The 20,713-nt window shown below is 43.8% G+C and overlaps 1 protein-coding gene across 1 annotated transcript in view; it reads left to right on the top strand.

Annotated features, from left to right (window-relative positions):
* Positions 1–2,275: 2,275 nt before the first annotated feature.
* LOC142391170 (uncharacterized) overlaps positions 2,276–20,713 on the top strand; it is a 49,844-nt gene continuing 31,406 nt past the window's right edge. Inside the window, exons 1-10 of the mRNA XM_075476947.1 lie at positions 2,276–2,516; positions 4,839–4,949; positions 5,034–5,126; positions 5,208–5,381; positions 5,644–5,763; positions 7,118–7,231; positions 8,932–9,010; positions 9,173–9,380; positions 14,114–15,914; positions 16,022–16,195. Of these exons, the coding sequence (XP_075333062.1) occupies positions 4,882–4,949; positions 5,034–5,126; positions 5,208–5,381; positions 5,644–5,763; positions 7,118–7,231; positions 8,932–9,010; positions 9,173–9,380; positions 14,114–15,914; positions 16,022–16,195 (2,831 nt within the window). The 5' untranslated portion in view covers positions 2,276–2,516; positions 4,839–4,881. The remainder of the gene's footprint in view (positions 2,517–4,838; positions 4,950–5,033; positions 5,127–5,207; positions 5,382–5,643; positions 5,764–7,117; positions 7,232–8,931; positions 9,011–9,172; positions 9,381–14,113; positions 15,915–16,021; positions 16,196–20,713) is intronic.

The following is a 20,713-nucleotide window of genomic DNA, read 5'->3' as shown; positions in this document are numbered from 1 at the left end:
CTGTTTCTAATCTGTTTCTGTGGATCTGTTTCTAATCTGTTTCTGTGGATCTGTTTCTGTGGATCTGTTTCTAACCTGTTTCTGTGGATCTGTTTCTGTGGATCTGTTTCTAATCTGTTTCTGTGGATCTGTTTCTAACCTGTTTCTGTGGATCTGTTTCTAATCTGTTTCTGTGGATCTGTTTCTAACCTGTTTCTGTGGATCTGTTTCTAACCTGTTTCTGTGGATCTGTTTCTAACCTGTTTCTGTGGATCTGTTTCTAACCTGTTTCTGTGGATCTGTTTCTAATCTGTTTCTGTGGATCTGTTTCTGTGGATCTGTTTCTAACCTGTTTCTGTGGATCTGTTTCTAACCTGTTTCTGTGGATCTGTTTCTGTGGATCTGTTTCTAATCTGTTTCTGTGGATCTGTTTCTAACCTGTTTCTGTGGATCTGTTTCTGTGGATCTGTTTCTAATCTGTTTCTGTGGATCTGTTTCTGTGGATCTGTTTCTAATCTGTTTCTGTGGATCTGTTTCTAACCTGTTTCTGTGGATCTGTTTCTAACCTGTTTCTGTGGATCTGTTTCTAACCTGTTTCTGTGGATCTGTTTCTGTGGATCTGTTTCTAATCTGTTTCTGTGGATCTGTTTCTAACCTGTTTCTGTGGATCTGTTTCTAATCTGTTTCTGTGGATCTGTTTCTAATCTGTTTCTGTGGATCTGTTTCTAATCTGTTTCTGTGGATCTGTTTCTAACCTGTTTCTTTGGATCTGTTTCTGTGGATCTGTTTCTAACCTGTTTCTGTGGATCTGTTTCTGTGGATCTGTTTCTAATCTGTTTCTAATCTTTTTCTGTGGATCTGTTTCTAACCTGTTTCTGTGGATCTGTTTCTAACCTGTTTCTGTGGATCTGTTTCTAACCTGTTTCTGTGGATCTGTTTCTAACCTGTTTCTGTGGATCTGTTTCTAATCTGTTTCTGTGGATCTGTTTCTAACCTGTTTCTGTGGATCTGTTTCTAATCTGTTTCTGTGGATCTGTTTCTAACCTGTTTCTGTGGATCTGTTTCTGTGGATCTGTTTCTGTGGATCTGTTTCTAACCTGTTTCTGTGGATCTGTTTCTAACCTGTTTCTGTGGATCTGTTTCTGTGGATCTGTTTCTAATCTGTTTCTGTGGATCTGTTTCTAACCTGTTTCTGTGGATCTGTTTCTGTGGATCTGTTTCTAATCTGTTTCTGTGGATCTGTTTCTGTGGATCTGTTTCTAATCTGTTTCTGTGGATCTGTTTCTAACCTGTTTCTGTGGATCTGTTTCTGTGGATCTGTTTCTAATCTGTTTCTGTGGATCTGTTTCTAATCTGTTTCTGTGGATCTGTTTCTGTGGATCTGTTTCTGTGGATCTGTTTCTGGGGATCTGTTTCTGTGGATCTGTTTCTAATCTGTTTCTGTGGATCTGTTTCTAACCTGTTTCTGTGGATCTGTTTCTGTGGATCTGTTTCTGTGGATCTGTTTCTGGGGATCTGTTTCTGTGGATCTGTTTCTAATCTGTTTCTGTGGATCTGTTTCTAATCTGTTTCTGTGGATCTGTTTCTAACCTGTTTCTGTGGATCTGTTTCTGTGGATCTGTTTCTAACCTGTTTCTAATCTGTTTCTGTGGATCTGTTTCTAATCTGTTTCTGTGGATCTGTTTCTAATCTGTTTCTGTGGATCTGTTTCTAACCTGTTTCTAATCTGTTTCTGTGGATCTGTTTCTAATCTGTTTCTGTGGATCTGTTTCTAATCTGTTTCTGTGGATCTGTTTCTAATCTGTTTCTGTGGATCTGTTTCTAACCTGTTTCTGTGGATCTGTTTCTGGGGATCTGTTTCTGTGGATCTGTTTCTAATCTGTTTCTGTGGATCTGTTTCTAATCTGTTTCTGTGGATCTGTTTCTAATCTGTTTCTGTGGATCTGTTTCTAATATGTTTCTGTGGATCTGTTTCTAATCTGTTTCTGTGGATCTGTTTCTAACCTGTTTCTGTGGATCTGTTTCTAATCTGTTTCTGTGGATCTGTTTCTAATCTGTTTCTGTGGATCTGTTTCTAATCTGTTTCTGTGGATCTGTCCAACCACAGGAGGACACATTTTGCTTGAACACTTCCTCTTCTCTGAATTAAGTTTCACTTTCCATCTCGTTGTGGCGCAGATTAACTCCACCGTGTAAATCTGCATCTGAAGGTAATGGAAGCCGTTTTTAATGTTTCACTCCTTACTGTCAGCAGCTCAGTTCTTACAGAAACAGACGGAGTGTGCTCATTGGTCACGTGAACAGACTCGCTCCTGAAACTGTAAAATAGGAGCGAACATTTGTGACGGTCAGAAATTTGTCCGTCCGCCATATTGTGTCTGTGTGTGAGTCTGCGGACTGTTGGTCAGCGGTTGAACATTAACTTGTTGGTACTTTCTTTCCCTATTTTCTGGGGAGTGAAGGCAGCTTTTCCTGCCTGGATCGTTCTGTGGAGGAAGAGCTGCTGCTTTCCCGCTGTCCGAGCCTCTGAATGCGGGGTGAGTGCAGCCGAACGGCCGCTGAGCAGCTCCGACTGTTTCTATATTTTCTGTTCACGCTACAAGGCCGTTTAAAGAAATTTAGATTTCTACATCAGATGTGTCTGAGCTGCAGCTCTTTGAATGTCCACAGCCTTCCTCCAGCTGAAGTCACTGCTTACACCAGAAGGAAATGTTGAAATGAGATATTTTCATTTTATTACAAGTTGTATATGATCCATTTCTGCATCTGATTTTCTTTCTTCCACCCTGTACTGCAACATTTCCTGAAGACTCGACTACATACTTCGATATAATATTAAATAAAGGGTGCTTACAGTAGGCTACGTTTGAAGGATCTCTGTAGATAGATAGAATTATTAAAGACTCGTAGACCACATCACATAGAAAAACAATCAATGATAAAAGAAGAAAAGTACATAAAAAAGAACATTCATAAAAATTAAATAATAAAAAACACTCCTAATCTTTTAGGAGGCAATCATATCAATGTTTCCAATATACAGAAATATATCTTACTGCACTATATTTAATGTTAGTCAACAGTAGGATAATTCTATTATTAGACTCATTTAGCCGGAAAATAAATTGATACATACGCTTCCTTAAAACAGCCATCAAAGAGCTGACGTTCGCAGACACAAACAGTTCACTGACACTGCTCCATCTGGGCTTCTTTAACTAAAGTCTGAATGCATCATTATGAGCCACCTTCCATCTCTGAAGGCTGGCTGTTTTTAGAATCAAACCATAAGTGTGCCGTATGCAGTGAGCTACAATATGATCTAAACAAGTTCAGTTTAACTTAATCAATATATTATATTTTATATATAATATATATATATATGTATATATATATATATATATAATATATTATATTAGGGCTGGGCGAGTTAATTCGTTATTATCGTGTTAACTTGTTAATTATTTAACGCCGATAAATATTTTGTCGCGCATTAATGCAGGTTTTATTATTTATTTGATTATTGTAAAAGGCTTTTATTTTGTAAAAGTCTGTTGCTCACAGGCTTTTATTTTGTAAAAGTCTGCTGCTCACAGGCTTTTATTTTGTAAAAATCTGCTGCTCACAGGCTTTTATTTTGTAAAAGTCTGCTGCTGTCTGCTGTGGAACAGGAAAAGAAAGTAATAGGCGGATCCACCAAACATGGAGAAGGGTACGGAACTTTTACTCGGCCATTTTCATGTTAAAGTTCTTCCAGACGGCGGAGTCGACAGAACCAAAGTCATCTGTAAACACTGCCAAGTTGAATTGTCTTCTCAGCGTAGTAGTTCCAGTCTAAAATATCACTTAAAGGCAAAACGCACAACTGATAGCAGCAAGTCATTCAAGGAAACAGACAGTGGAGCGAGGCTTCTACATAAAAACTACAGAAAGATGCTGATGTTAAAAGTGTGTTTGCACAACAAATGTTATGGCACTTTCATTCATATGGCAGCACATTTAAAATAAAGCTAAATGCTATAAGCTATATGCTACTTTTGGATTCATTTTGGGATTCTGCGTACAAATGCGATTAATCGTGATTAATCATGGAAATCATGTGATTAATTAGATTAAACATTTTAATCGTTGCCCAGCCCTTATAATATATATAATATATTATATTGAATCTTCAGCAATATCCAAATTTCCGAACTAGAACTTAACTTGAGCATATAACATTCGAACCTGACGGTAAATCATCTGATAGACGGTCTGTCAGCCAGGGACGTGCACAGGAATCTTGAAGGGCAGTTGCTCTAACCTGAAGAAAGGGCACCCCCCCCCCCCCCCCCCAAAAAAAAAAAAAAAAAACAGCAACAACAAAGCACACTGTCTTTATTGAAATATTAAGCAGTGTAACAGTAACCGTGTAGCGGTACAGAGTGTAGCAGTGTACTTTAACAGCACCTCGTGCTTGTTAATTTCAATGTCTTTCTCTATGGCAAGGAGGAGGAGGTCGGACACCCGTTCTTGCCCACACTGGTTTCTAAGCCTGGTTTTCACAATCTTGAGCTTTGAGAAGGACCTCTCCACTGTTGCTGTGGCTCAAGTTTTGAAAAGTTTTCTGGTTAATTTTGACCTTTTATTGCATGTATTCATTTAAAATATCAGAGGAGCCGCTGATCTTTTTACATCAACGATGGAGAGGAGGATGTGAGCTGCTGTGCAGATGAATGATGTGTGTTTCCTCTGCAGAAGAAGGTAGAAAGTGTGTGTGAGCTGCTGTGCAGATGAATGATGTGTGTTTCCTCTGCAGAAGAAGGTAGAAAGTGTGTGTGAGCTGCTGTGCAGATGAATGATGTGTGTCTCCTCTGCAGAAGAAGGTAGAAAGTGTGTGTGAGCTGATGTGAGTTCAGCAGCATGGATCAGAGTGAGGACACTGAAACCTCTCTGTGTGGGGAACATGAGAGCCAGAGCAAAGCTCAGAGGTGAGGTGACCATCTCTAACTCTCCATGACTCTCCTCCATGTCCCAGCTCAGCGCTCACATCACCAAACCACCTTTATTCACAGGAAGGGACAGAGACCTGGACCCAGGAGGGGGTCCTCACAGAGCCACTGGCAGAAGGATCTCCCACTTTTCAAATTACAGGCCTCCAAAGCAGAGTAAGTTAACATCAGGTCATTGATTTAGAGGTTATTAAGTATATCATGCATGCAGGCTGAAAAGCATTTTTTTCCCATCAGGATCCACCAGAGACCAGAACCTGAACCTGAACCTGAACCTGAACCTGAACCTGAACCTGAACCTGAACCTGAACCTGAACCAGAACCAGAACCCAGCTGTGTGTCCATGCAGAGCGACTGGTCAATGGAGCATCCTCTTCAATTCAAATCAGCCCCACATCCGTCCCCTCAGAGGTGAGCTGAGTGTAAATGCTGTAACAGAGTAAAATGCAGCAGCTGAGGGTCGCTGGTGATTGGTCTGAATCTGAGGGTTAAAAGCTTCAGAGTGTGTGTGTTTATCAGCATTGAGCTCTGTAAGATCACAGAGCTGCCACCAGGGGGAGCTGTAACATTGTTCCACAGCAGCCACACTGACTCTCTGACAGGCCGTCTCACTGCAGACTCAAACACTATCACTGATACTTTAGTTTGAAGAAAACAAGTGTTTTTCTGTCAGGAGCCATCAGAGACCTGGACCTGGACCTGGACCTGGACCCAGCTGTGTGTCCTTTAAGAGTGACCTGTCGATGGTTTATCCTCTTGACTTCAAATCAGCCCCACATCCGTCCCCTCAGAGGTGAGCTGAGTGTAAATGCTGTAACAGAGTAAAATGAGTCAGTTTGAACAGTTTTTACTCCAACATGTGTTTAATGTGAGCTCAGCTCTGTTTCACATCCATTTCTCTGTTCATATGTGAAGCGGTGTGTGTTGGATGTTTCCCACCAACACAGCAGTCAGAGAGGAAAGAATGATGTTGGAGGAGGTGTTTCTGAGTGTCTGTAGGACAGCAGCTGGTCCAGCAGGGGGCGCCTTTGTGCTTTGTTTCTAAAGGCTCTAGCATGGTTGCCGCGTCTATTAGCACGAGCGGTGTTGATGACGTCACGAGTTCGTGCCCGCCATAGGACCCTATATAGTGGCGCAAGTAGTTGCGCGCCAGTAGTTGCAATTTTCTCCGTCACAGAGGTGGCGCTGCTACGTGAAGGTTACCTCTACTCTACAACCAGGAATGTGGAGAAGAAAACAATGCCGCTGTCAAGAGCAGGAATACTGTAATTAATGATACTGCTGCAGTTTTCGGATCATTTTAATTTTTTAATTCAGTTAAAAGAGGTGAAGGTTTGAATCCCCCGGCTTCAACATAGTCTCTGCCCTCTTCTTTGCCTTCACGTATCTGTCCTGTAGCTTCTTCCACACATTCTTACAGAACTCTCCCTCTTTCCCCAAAGTTCTGCCCATCTCTGTGCATCAGTTTTGGGAGTTTACGTTGGTCCCTGTGCTGTTTCACTGCAGTTTCCTACAGCTGCCTGTACAAACGCACCTCCTCACTGAGCCTGGTCTCACATCGGTCCATCCGGTTCGTTGTGCTCGGCGCCGCCAAGTTACAAAAATCGACTGGTGCACGACAACGCGCTGCGCCGTCTTTTCAAGGCAAGCGCCAGGCCTGAAACGTCATTTTGACGTCACGGTGCGACACCGCCGTGACAGACGCGGCAACCATGCTACCGCCTTAACACGGTGGAGGCAACCAAAAAACAGACGGGGGAAAAGTTCGGGGGGCTCGCCTCCTTCAGCCATCATACAGCCCGCGGAGCTGCCCGCAGAGCTGCCCGCGGAGCTGCCCGCGGAGCTGCCCGCGGAGCTGCCCGCGGAGCACATAACATAACAAAAATAATGATAATTTAAAAAAATACAGCAAGGACGGTATGACAGAAAATTTTAGTGGTTTTGAAACCTTGACTTTTTCAAACTTCGGTATACCTTTCATACTTTGAAACTGGTAACCGGCCCTAGAACCTAGTCTGGTCTCGACTTGGAGACCAGATATGGTTTTGAATATTTTCTAAAATGTTCAGAAATATCCTTTCAGATGTATTCATTACATGTGTTTTTGTCTTTTGAGTGCAGTGAAGCAATGATTTTGTGTTGTTTAGGATGAAGCTGGAAGAACCGGGCTCACCTGAACCTAAATCCAGCTCTGAGTCCCAGAATACTGAGCGGTCTATGAAACATTCTCCAAGGAAAAGGCACCACCCCGATGTTCAGAGGTACAACTTTACTGACACAGATAAAGTTCTCTCACTGATGACTCTGTTTTAAACATCTATCTGTCCAACACTGGGAGCTGCCCAGTACAACCAGTCTGATCCCAGCACACACTGGCTCTGGCTGCCTTGCTCCAGGGCACTTCAGCAGGGAGGGAAAGCTTTCTGAAGGGGTTGGTGAGAGCTGCTGGGACCCAACCAAAGTGAGCTGAAAGCTCCAAGCAGCTGCAGACAGGATAGTAAATTTGCATACTACACGCCCAAAATGATACCATATAAGGCTGTCCTTCCTCTCTGCTGTGCCAGGAAGTGTTGAGTCGTGAGAATGGCATCAAGGAGCAGAAAGAACAACTTTAGGGGCTCTGAGACTGAAGTTCTGCTTTCAGAGATCCAGAAAGGAAAATCTGTCATTTTTAGCAGAGTCAGCAGTGGAATTACGGGACCTGCTAAAGCCAAGAAATGGGAAGTTATTACGAGTGCTGTTTATTGTCACCTGTAGTTCGTAATGTCACCGAAATAAAGAAGAAATGGTTTGATATGAAAACAGCTTAAAAAAAAACGTCTCGCCATGGGCAGGCGCTCAATGACTCCAACTAAAGCCGTGCAATCAGTTGTTGCCTCATCATGATGGCACTTTGATGGGGCGGTCCATGAGGGGGGTCTTCTGGCACCACACCTTCTGGTCTGCCTGGGCTGGTTCAGGTGGAGCCCCTCGTTCATGGCAATATTGTGTAAATCTGGCATGCCTTCTCTGGGTTACAGAGCAGTTTGCCCCCCCCTCCCCCTCGCTGTATGGAGACACACCCACCTGGCCTTCAGCTCAGTGCGCTCCACCACAGCACGGGTGCTTTGATGCGTATATGCGTCTAGTGCTCCGGTTATGATTGGCAGTCTAGCCAAGGCATGAAAGTCCCTCTTAATCTGTACTTGTTGGACAGCGGTGTATGGGAATCTGATGTACCATGGGTGATAACCTGATGAGAGCTTTGATGACCAAGGGGAGCGCACGACTCACAGAGGACTGGGACACCCCCGATCTGTCTCCAATCTCCCTCTGAAAGGTTCCTGTGGCCAAAAATCCAAGGGTGGTGAGGTCCTGGGCGTGTGGTGGAATTGGGTTTGATGGGCGTGTTTCTATCTGGAGTTGTGGCTCCAGCAAGCTGCATATTTGCAGCAGCACAGTCCTTGGCAATCTAAATCACGATGTCAGCCGACATCCTTGTCTCCTCAAGGATATCTACACGGTCTCGGAACACACGCTCTCTTCCAAGAGCCTGACGCACTAAGGCATCCAAAAGCAGAAAGTCAGCCGCTGGTTAAGCTTCCCATTGACCTTGTTATATACAGAGTCAGATTAATCTTCAATTGGTGCATAGTTTAAGTCAAACAATAATATCAGCATTATTATGGGATATATTGTATATAATTATTTATGATTGCTTCAAAGTAATTAAACGTACAATTCATTAGTCAAGCAAACTTGATTGGAATAACAGCGGACTATTTTAGGAAACTCCTACGACACGTCTGGATCACTCGTAAATTCTGTTTGTACCTGAAAGAAAACGTAAAATACGAAAATATTGGTGAATGCGGAAATTCTCTTAAATCACTCGTACGCACGATTTATAAATAAATCTGTGCGTTTGAATGGTTGTTGCTTGAGGCCCAATGTGAGCTCATTCTTCATGATTCCTCCACAGAGTGGACCAGCAGAGCTCAGAGGGTCCCAGTGGTCCGTCTGCCCAGCAGCATCAAACACAGCTGGACTCCATATTTATGGTCTGTACTTGTACAACAACTACTTTCCCATCTGTTCTGCTCACAGCCATCTCCATGCTGCACTCTGTAGACCAGTGGGTTGTCAGTGTGTCCAACATGGATCTGATGTTTGGCTCCATGGTTTCAGTCTGATGGGCTCATTCATATAGTTTTCTGTTCCAGCTGCTGGAGGACAACATGCTCACTTTTGTGAAGGAGGAGCTGAAGAAGATGCAGAAGGCTCTGAGTCCAGATTACCCAGAATGCTTAGAGAGTCAGAGGGAGGGTGAGGATGAAGAGCAGAGGAGCAGCAGAGAGGCATTAGTGAAGATCACAGTTCACTTCCTGAGGAGAATGAAGCAGGAGGAGCTGGCTGACCGTCTGCAGAGCAGTAAGAGGATTTCTCTAAGGGATGGGGATTATATCTCAATATAATATGTACAAATTTGTCTATATACAGCATGAAGGGTGAATTAATCTGAATAATTTTGTCTGTATTTGACACAATTGCAACAGCATGGGGCGAACTGTTATGCCCCACTCATGTGTAGGAATAAAACATAAATGCTTTTCCCGACTCATCCCCCAAATCAAAGTCAGCATCTGACAAACCAAACCACCAACAAAACACTGATATTTATGATTCACAACAAGTGAGAAATATAACAAAAAACTTAACCCAAGGCAAAAATAACAATAGCTATCCTATCCAACGAAATGCAAACTAAACTGAACGATATTCTCTAACTCTAATTTAAAAGTGACATATTCTGTAAAAATCCCTTCTTCCTGTTCCTCCCCAAAAACACAGCCCTGGTATTCATTTAGTTCCCCTTTGTTTGAAAGTTCCTCATTTAACGAGCCGTTCTGATTTTCATTTCTAAAGTACGTCAATCCTTAAGTTGACTCCGCCTCCTCTACTAAGCCCCGCCCACTCACATCCCCCCTGCTGGACGGATGAAGCCTAGCCTGGGCAAAAGCCGACTGTTGACTCCGTCAAACAGTCTGGAAAAACCCAAGAGGAATCCGTTTCCATGGAGGGTGGGACCTTACTCAGCAACTTAAATTCATTGGCGTTCCCTTAACCAATCAGTAATGTTTGGAAAGGACGTAGGTTATGCGCCGAGGTTCATGCTTACTCTCGCAAGGCTCTAGCTCGCGAATCACGCTTCCCACATCCACTTTCATTATACCGGTACCATTTGATAAACCAAACTTTTCCCAAAGCCAGTTGGAAGGAGAGCTACGACATCCTTGCCACTAACAAAATTGACGAGGCATTCCTCTTGCTCTTGTTTTAATTGTGTAATGCTCTCCAGAGTTGAGACAACTTCATGGATAGCTTCTAGCGTTCTTCCGTCGCCATGTTTATTTCCGCTGCGGTTGAACTACAATTATATGGACTACAATGGACTCCGCGCGTGAGTTCTGCGTCACCACTCGCAACTGTTTGCTGATTGGCAAAACACTGAGCAAACCGAGGTAGGGGGATTTGGCCAGACTATGTGCGGAGCCAAAATCTTTGGGCGGAAGTACGTAGGATGGCGTCGCCAGGCTAGATGAAGCCAGCTTCTGGTGGAAATGTTTTGCTGTCAGCTGCACTGAGGAGCATGCATCTTCCATCCAGCAGCAGCCTCAGAGGATATCAGAGCTCAGTGGATAAACTCTACCTGAGGCTAATGTTCCAGCACAGTTAGCTACAGACTGTGGATAAACTCTTTCTTAGGCTAATGTTCCAGCAAAGTTAGCTAAAGACTGTGGATTAACTCTATCTGAGGCTAATGTTCCAGCACAGTTAGCTAAAGACTGTGGATAAACTCTTTCTGAGGCTAATGTTCCAGCAGAATTAGTTAAAGACTGTGGATGAACTCTATCTGAGGCTAATGTTCCAGCAGAGTTAGCTACAGACTGTGGACAAACTCTATCTGAGGCTAATGTTCCAGCAGAGTTAGCTAAAGACTGTGGATAAACTCTTTCTGAGGCTAATGTTCCAGCAGAGTTAGCTAAAGACTGTGGATAAACTCTATCTGAGGCTAATGTTCCAGCAGAGTTAGCTACAGACTGTGGATAAACTCTATCTGAGGCTAATGTTCCAGCAGACTTAGCTAAAGACTGTGGATGTGCAGCAGCCACTTTTCATCCCACTGTTTTAACAACTTGGTCCAGTTCAATGCTGGACTGAAGAAACCGAGCCACAAAGAGGGATCAGTTCCAACTCTCAGAGCCTGAACTTCAGAGCAGGGAAATGGAAGCATCTGAGAAATAACTCCTCATGGTTTATTTATTGAGTTATTTTCTCCTTTTGCAGCAGCTAACGCTAACAGCTTAGCTAACGAAGGTGACGTACACCAGCTTCTAAGGAGTTATTGCTGTTATTTTCTGCTTTAGCAGCATCTAACGCTAACAGCTTAGCTAATGAAGGTGACGTACACCAGCTTCTAAGGAGTTATTGCTGTTATTTCCTCCTTTAGCAGCAGCTAACGCTAACAGCTTAGCTAATGAAGGTGACGTACACCAGCTTCTAAGAAGTTATTGCTGTTATTTTCTCCTTTAGCAGCAGCTAATGCTAACAGCTTAGCTAATGAAGGTGACGTACACCAGCTTCTAAGGAGTTATTGCTTTTATTTCCTCCTTTAGCAGCAGCTAACGCTAACAGCTTAGCTAATGAAGGTGACGTACACCAGCTTCTAAGGAGTTATTGCTGTTATTTCCTCCTTTAGCAGCAGCTAACGCTAACAGCTTAGCTAATGAAGGTGACGTACACCAGCTTCTAAGGAGTTATTGCTGTTATTTCCTCCTTTAGCAGCAGCTAACGCTAACAGCTTAGCTAATGAAGGTGACGTACACCAGCTTCTAAGGAGTTATTGCTGTTCCTTTCTGAAAGATGAACATCATTGTTCCCACATTACTTTGTTAGCTGAAGCTTTCTAGCTGAACGGTTCCGTTCTGTAACTCATCAACCTGCAGCTGTGTGGATAAGGTCATAAACACCGGTCCTCTCCTCACTCTCGCTGCTGCATTGAACGCCGTGTACCGCTCTCGGTGTGTTAGCGTTACATTATCGGCATGATTCTGATAAAGATGTAGGTCTCCCAGTACAACTGTTTAATGAGGTTAATATATCCAAATTTTTAAACGCAGTAATTAACTGTACACATGCATTACTACGAGTTACGCTGTGTACATCTCCGGCTTGGTCCATCACTTTTGTAAAAAATTCGGTTATACAGTGACCATATATCTCATAAAAGTAGCACCTATACCCCATACTCCCTCAGCATCCCCCACTGAATCCCTTGGGGAACACAGCCGTAAGCCTTTTCTACAAAACAATGTAGACTCGATGTTCAAACTCCCATGATCCCCTCAGTAACTTTGTGAGAATAAAGATCTGGTCCAGTGTTCCACGACCGGGGCAAAAACCACACTGCTTTTTCTGACTCTGAGGTTCAACAATTGGTTGGAGCCTCCTCTTCAACATTTTGGAGTAAACTTTCCTTGGGAGGCTGAGTAATGTGATCCCCCTGAAGTTGGAAAACAATCTTTGGTCCTCTTTCTGGGAACCACCACCTGGTCTGCCACTCCCAGACCTCCATGCAACATTGAAGAAGCGTGTTCGCCAAGACAGCCCTACCATGTCCATAACCTTGAGCATTTCAGGGCAAATCTTTTCTGGCGCTTTGCTGCTGGTAAGCTTTTTTAACTACCTCAACGACTTCCACCAACAAGGTGACAAGCTTTCCCCCAAGTCCTGAGACTCAGCCTCCTCAATAGATGACATATTAGCTGGTTTGAAGAGATCCTCAAGGTGCTCTTTCCACTGCCTGACAATATCCAAGTTCAGGTCAGCAAATTCTCCACCCAGGTCAAGCAAAACCAGGTAAGGTCCCTACTTTCCCTCTTTGAGTCATCGAATGGTTTGCCAGAACATCCTTGAGGCCAACCAACAGTCCTTTTCCATAGTCTTCCCAAATTACTCCACCAACCTCTGGTATGTGAGAGAAATTCTTCCAGATGTGAAGACAGAGGCCTTGATTAGACGTTCCCAATACATCCTCACTCTGGGCTTACCAGATTTGTCTGTCAATCCCCCCCCAATGGATCCAACTCACGACCAGATGTGATCAGAGTTTCCAAGACATACCACTGCAGCTCTGATATTATTTGCCATTGAAAACAAATTCTGTTTCTTGAATGCCCCCATTCCAAGACACTAAAATTAAATATCTAACCATGTGCTCACCAAGGCCAGGGAGATATCCAACCAAACCAAACTAAGCCTGAGAAAGATAAGTCGGATCTGAGATTCATTATGTTTTTCAAATATGCACCAAAATAGATTTGATGTCTCATAATTCACAAAGTTGATTGAGTCTGCCTGCCAGAGAGAATCTCTTTTGGGATTCTCACCTGAGAGACGACCTGTCACAGCAGTGCTGCAAGAGTGTCTTTGGAATAGCCGATGAATTGACCAGTTGGCATTCTGGGCCCAGCTCCATCTTCTTCCAATATGGCCGTTTTTTCTGCACAGCCAAGCTGGCTGTAATTTGTATCCTTCCTCTGGGATGTTCAGGAAGGTCATCCTTCACCTGGGTAATCACAGCCTCCAGTGATACAGGGTAGTCTCACCCATTCTTGACTCATCAATTTCATAAACATGAATGGCCAATCCATAGACCCTAGGTTGTATGACAAAAACAGATACCAATGGTCTTCAAGGTAGTACCCCATCCTCTTAAGGATGGCTTCATGTACATGAGGAAGGTTCCCCTCGGCAGATGCTGGGTGAATCATCGCTGCATGCTGCTTGCCTGTCAAAAGCAGTGGCAGGTGCACTACTCACTCTGCCAGACAAGATGTCACCCTGGTCTCTTAAGATATCAAGTAATGTCAGTGTGCCAAGAGTATTTTTGTAGCTAAGATGTTGCCCTCAACCTCTTGATGAATATGTAAGATAATAAATGTCTCACTCTTTATCTTTGTTTGATTTTCTACAGTGATGCACAGAGCAACCTTGTTAGAAGCGTTTCCCACAAGCCTGTCTGTTTATTTTCTCTAATGTGTACTAACTAACTGAATTCGACATTTCCAATCACTCAGTAAAATTCTATTCTGTTCATGTAGGGACTTCTGCCGGAAATTGCCAACATAAACTTAAATTTGCTCTGAAGAAGAAGTTCCAGTGTGTGTTTGAGGGGATTCCTAAAGCAGGAAAGCCAACCCTTCTGAATCAGATCTACACAGAGCTCTACATCACAGAGGGAGGGAGCGGAGAGGTCAATGATGAACATGAGGTCAGACAGATTGAAGCAGCATCCAGGAAAGCAGGCAGAGCAGAAACATCCATCAGAAAAGAAGACATCTTTAAAGGCCCACCTGGAAGAGATGAACCAATCAGAACAGTGATGACAAAGGGAGTGGCTGGCATTGGGAAAACAGTCTTAACACAGAAGTTCACTCTGGACTGGGCTGAAGGCAAAGCCAACCAGGACATCCACTTCATGTTTCCATTCACTTTCAGAGAGCTGAATGTGCTGAGAGAGAGAAAGTTCAGCTTGGTGGAGCTTGTTCATCACTTCTTTACTGAGACCAAAGCAGCAGGAATCTGCAGCTTTGAACAGTTCCAGGTCGTGTTCATCTTTGACGGTCTGGATGAGTGTCGACTTCCTCTGGACTTCCACAGCAAGGAGCCCCTGACTGATGCTACAGAGCCCACCTCAGTGGATGTGCTGCTGACAAACCTCATCAGGGGGAAGCTGCTTCCCTCTGCTCGCCTCTGGATAACCACACGACCCGCAGCAGCCAATCAGATCCCTGCTGGCTGCGTTGGCATGGTGACAGAGGTCAGAGGGTTCACTGACCCACAGAAGGAGGAGTACTTCAGGAAGAGGTTCAGAGATGAGGAGCAGGCCAGCAGGATCATCTCCCACATCCAGACATCCCGAAGCCTCCACATCATGTGCCACATCCCGGTCTTCTGCTGGATCACTGCTACAGTTCTGGAGGATGTGTTGGACACCAGAGAGGGAGCAGAGCTGCCCAGCACCCTGACTGAGATGTACATCCACTTCCTGGTGGTTCAGGCCAAAGTGAAGAAGCTCAAGTACGATGTAAGAAGTGAGACAGATCCACACTGGAGTCCAGAGAGCAGGAAGATGATTGTGACTCTGGGAAAACTGGCTTTTGAACAGCTGCAGAAAGGAAACCTGATCTTCTATGAATCAGACCTGACAGAGTGTGGCATCGATATCTCAGCAGCCTCAGTGTACTCAGGAGTGTTCACACAGATCTTTAGAGAGGAGAGAGGGCTGTACCAGGAGAAGGTGTTCTGCTTCATCCATCTGAGTGTTCAGGAGTTTCTGGCTGCTCTTCATGTGCATCTGACCTTCATCAACTCTGGACTCAACCTGATGGGAGAACAAAAAACATCCTGGCTCTCTGAAACAAAAGAAGATGAATCAGCAGAGACTGACGTCTACATGAGTGCTGTTGACAAAGCATTACAGACTTCAGATGGACACCTGGACCTGTTCGTCCGCTTCCTCCTGGGTCTTTCAATGCAGGGCAATCAAAAGCTTCTACGTGGCCTGTTAAGACAGACAGAATGTAGCTCACAGACCAATCAGGAAACAGTTGATTACATCAAGGAGAAGATCAGTGAGAATCTGTCTGCAGAGAGAAGCATCAATCTGTTCCACTGTCTGAATGAACTGAATGATCGTTCTCTGGTGGAGGAGATCCAACAGTACCTGAGATCAGGAAGTCTCTCCACAGATAAACTGTCTCCTGCTCAGTGGTCAGCTCTGGTCTTCATCTTACTGTCATCAGGACAACATCTGGATGAGTTTGACCTGAAGAAATACTCTCCTTCAGAGGAGGCTCTTCTGAGGCTGCTGCCTATTATCAAAGCATCAAAGAGAGCTCTGTAAGTACATTGTTGGATTTCTTCATTATTATATAAGGACTTCATCATCTTTTCAAGAGAAAAAAAAGTAGGAAGTAGTAGTTTAGTATATTTTCTTTTTCTTCCAGTCTGAGTTTCTGTAACCTCTCAGAAAGAAGCTGTGCAGCTCTGTCCTCAGCCCTCAGCTCCCAGGCTTCAAGTCTGAAGGAACTGGACCTGAGTCACAACAGCCTGAAGGATTCAGGAGTGAAGCAGCTGTCTGCTGGACTGAAGAGTCCTTCTTGTTCACTGGAAACTCTCAGGTCAGAGTAATTAAGTTTCTTAAATATGATAAAAAGAAAAAAACGGCCATTATTTTATACAGAAAAAATCATCAAAGCTTTGACATAGTATAATGGGAATTTCTATATCTTCATTCAGTCTTGTTGTAATTCAAGTCAACTACCACATCATCAAACTAAGTGAGATTACATCATTGCCCAAACTAACAACTCTCCACCGTCATATAGATGCTTATCCTTTTGTATCACATAACAAATTTCAACCCCTTTTATATTTGACCCATAATTAAAATGCAGTTTGTTTTAGGTTGTGATCTGGTGGACAGGGTATGTGGCATAAGCATTGGTTTGGTCTATTTATCCTAATGGCTCTATTGTCTGGGGTTAAATGCTCCTGACAGGGTCTTCCACTTGAAATAGGCTTGGGTTATCCAGGGAAACATGATCTCTTAGACCCCCTAGTGACCCGGGTGATAAGGGCATTGTCATGAGTAAATCCAGAACAGAGAAACAGGGACCCACTGGTCCTATTGGTAGAGCATCTTTTGGCTAGGTTGACTGCAGAGTCTGCTCAGGCCCAGCCTTACATAGGAATTTCCGAGGGTGTTTTAGGTCCACTACCCACAATATACAGAAAATGAGTCTGTTGCAAATTCTCTAGGATTGCAGGTGGAGGTGGTAATGCTATTGGATCAGATTTTGGACTTCCTACGTCCTATGTACCCAAAATAGTGACGTCAAAGGCCATGAGGGCTCACCACTCTTAAGGTCCAGAGACGAGGTTTGATGCAATCCCTCTAAGGTTGCAGGTAACGTTCCAGCAGAGTTAGCAAAAGAGGTGTATGTATGTGCAGCAACCACTTTTCATCCCTGTTGCGGCTAACCGTCCAAACCAATTTTACTCAGCTGTCACGGTAGGCTAAACACGGGAGATAATTGATGGCGCGCACTAAGATGTAACTTCTTGGTCTCTTGTTTCTTTTTTTTCCATGTCATAACGTAGCATAATGCATCAAATATTATTCAGCGTATGCAAGGAACCAAAAAACATACATAGAAGACTTGTAATATGAGTTACTTACATTACATTACATTACGGTCATTCTGCAGACGCTTTTATCCAAAGCGACTTACAATAAATGTGTTCCACATGGGTAGGCAAAAGAACACAAGAAATCACAAGTGCATTTCCTTCCAAAACCAAACAGCTAAGAGCTTGAGAAGTGCTAGAGTAAGTGCAGTAAGTTAGGTACCTAGACAAATGGGAAAAAGACAATTTAGGAAACAAATAGGTGCGTAGGAAGCTGGAACGAAACAGGAGATGTCCTAAGAGCATCTAAGATGCTGCAGACAGGTCCAGGAGAATCAGGACAGAGGAGAGAGAGTTAGCTCCAGCAGTTTGGAGTGACTCAGTTACTGCTAGGAGGGCCGTCTCAGGTGAGGGGCCCACCTTGAACCCGGACTGGTGAGGGTCCAAAAGGTTGTTCTGGTGGAGGTAAGAGTTTTGGACAGAAAGGGTAGAAGGGATGTCGGTTATTCGTCCGGTCTGTAATTCTTGATCTCTGAAGGGTCATGAGCTGGTTTCTTTAGAGGAGTGACTCTGGCAGTCTTGAAAGCAGAAGGAAAAGAGCCTGATGTCAAAGACGTGTTAATGAGGTGGGTCAGGTAAGGAAGAAGATCAGGGGCAGCAGAATGAAGGAGAGGGGAAGGGACTGGGTCTCTATGAAGCATATTTCATAGCTGTTTGCGGTCAACAAAACATTTCACCCCCGAGCTCACCCCATTACTACATCCTCCAAGTCAGGTCATGCGCACAGGTAAGTAAAACTATTTGAAACCACAGAACACACACCTAGAGTGACACACCCATCACCAAAGCACCAACCAGGCGTGCACACCACAGCCACACCCACACATGGCCCCTACAATTCCACAACTTGGTCCATTTCAACGCTGGACTGAAGAAACTGAGCGACAAAGAGGGATCAGTTCCAACTCTCAGAGTTGAAAGAGCAGGGAAATGGAAGCATCTGAGAAATAATTCCTCCTGGTTTATTTATTGAGTTATTTTCTTCTTTAGCAGCTTAGCTAATGAAGGTGACGTAAACCAGCTTCTAAGGAGTTATTGCTGCTCCTTTAGCAGCAGCTAACGCTAACAGCTTAGCTAATGAAGATGATATACACCAACTTCTGAGGAGTTATTGCTGTTACTTTCTGAAAGATGAACATTATTGTTCCCACATTACTTTGTTAGCTGAAACTTTCTAGCTGAACAGTTCCGTTCTGTAACTCATCAACCTGCAGCTGTGTGGATAAGGTGTGTTTCCAATACAACACCGGTCCCCTCCTCGCTCTCGGTGTGCTAACGCTACATTATCGGCATGTTTCTTATAAAGATGGAGGTCTCCCAGTACAACTGTTTAATGAGGTTAATATATCCAAAATGTTTAAACGCAGTAATTAATGGTACACATGCATTACTACGAGTTACGCTGCGTACATCTCCGGCTTGATCCATCACTGTTGATGAGAAAGCATTGTTTGCTAGCATCTGCTGCTAGCGGAGGTCCAAAAATTCCTAAAGGAAATCCTTCTCCATGGCCTTGCCAAATTTCTCTCACACCCATGTTTTAGTTTCTGTAGCCACCGATGCTGTGGCCTTTCCGTACCAGTCGGCTGTTTTAGGTAAGCCCTGGGATGACCGTGCCCTAGAAGCCTCCTACTTTAGCTTTAAGGTTTCCCTCAACTGTTGCCCGTCAGCGCGTCCTCTCTCAGTACATGTAAAAAAAATAGATAAATAGAATTTAAAAAAATCCTAAAGGTGTGAGTTGAAGTTTCCTCCAGACAGGGGCTTCCACCAGACTTTCCCAGTTCACCCTCACTGCTTATTCGGGTTTACCAGGCAGTCTTCCCTGCCACCGGATCCAACTCACTATTAGATGGTGATCAGGTGAGATTTTCACCCCTGTGTTTAAGACAAACACCAGCAGGTCTAATGATACGACTATGAAATTGACATTTGACCTAAGATGCCCTTGTAGTAAGAACACTTATGGACCACCTTATGCTTGAACATGGTGTTTGTTATGGCCAATCCATGACTTGTACAGAAGTCCAAGAACAAAACAGCTCTCGGGTCAGATCTAGAACCATACCCCTCCAGTTCATTTCATCCATTCCCATATTGGTATTGAAGTCTCCCAGAGAAACAGTGGAATCCCCATTTGGTACCACCTCCAGGACTCCACCCAGGGACTTTAAGAAGGTGGGGTTCTCTGAAAAGGTCTTTATTTTTCGCTATTTGTCTGGCTCCTCCCTAAAACCAATTTGCCTAGGGAGACTATACAAGGCTCACGCCCATGACAAAACAGCTCTCGGGATCCACCATCATAAGGTGGTGCTTCCTCAGAGGCGTCATCCAAACCAAATTTAATTTTTAATGCTAATCTGGAAAAGTATTATGATTCAGAGTGAGGGCTGTGTTTATATGGTCAGCATTAAGTCAGTGTTAGTGTTGAACTTCACCAGTGCTGCACTTTGTTTCTGCTCCTGTTCATGGTTTTCACTGGCAGAATTCTTTGGCATAGCCATGGTAAGGGAAGCATCGGACATTAAAGCTGCAGTCTGCAGGATTTGTTGTTGTCATACGTAAAGTCCTAATTTTTGGCATTTTAAGAGTTTACATGATCTATCAGAACGCTTGAAGTTGAAAACGGTGACCTCCGTAGTCGCAAAATGCAAGAAATGCTTATTTTTTAACCGAAAAATAAAAAGTTATTCAACTTCCTGTCCCGCCCCATCAAAACACATGAGAACTCGTGCACGTCTACGTGCACGCCAGATGCTCGTACACGACTCCTCATTCATCAACTCACCTGTCATTTGCGATCATGGAAGACACAGTAAGTAGACTAGCCCGTAATGAAGTTCAATAGTCCAGATAAATAAGCGTGGGGACGAGCCTACCTTGTATCGCGCGTGCACAATCGGTGATTGACAGGCAGCAGAGCCCAGCTCGTAACCTGATTGGTTACCTTTTACCGGTCCGGTCTGCAATTTTGTAAACAAGCCTGCTGGCTTTGGAGGGACCTAGCGGGACATATAGGGGACCTAGAGAACTCTTTTTTTTTTGTATTGGGGTATTTAATGTACTACTTTCAGAATCCCCGGACAGTTCCAGGCATTATGCTTGAAAAAGAGTTGCAGACTGCAGCTTTAAGATCAGGTGGTTACATAACCTCTTCTTGCAAATCATGTTTTTTTGCACCATAGCAGAAACACCACTGATACTCGGAATGCTAATCAGCCTTACCAAGATGAGAGAACTGATTGATTTATTTTTCTCAGGTGGACTATTTGTAGTATTTCAGGGTCCCGTTTAGAAGTAATGGAACAACATAGGTTTTTCTTAGCCTCGAAACTGTACAAAGAGAGTTGGTGTACAAAGAGAGAAGAAAAAGCTGAGCCGTAAAGCAAAGGTTTTGATTAATCACCGGTTCTACATTTGCACATTCGCTTGGCTATTGAATAAGGGTATTG

Source organism: Odontesthes bonariensis, chromosome 11 (assembly GCF_027942865.1).
Source record: "Odontesthes bonariensis isolate fOdoBon6 chromosome 11, fOdoBon6.hap1, whole genome shotgun sequence".
Lineage (NCBI taxonomy): Eukaryota > Metazoa > Chordata > Actinopteri > Atheriniformes > Atherinopsidae > Odontesthes > Odontesthes bonariensis.
This window is presented reverse-complemented; position numbering and strand designations above follow the sequence as displayed.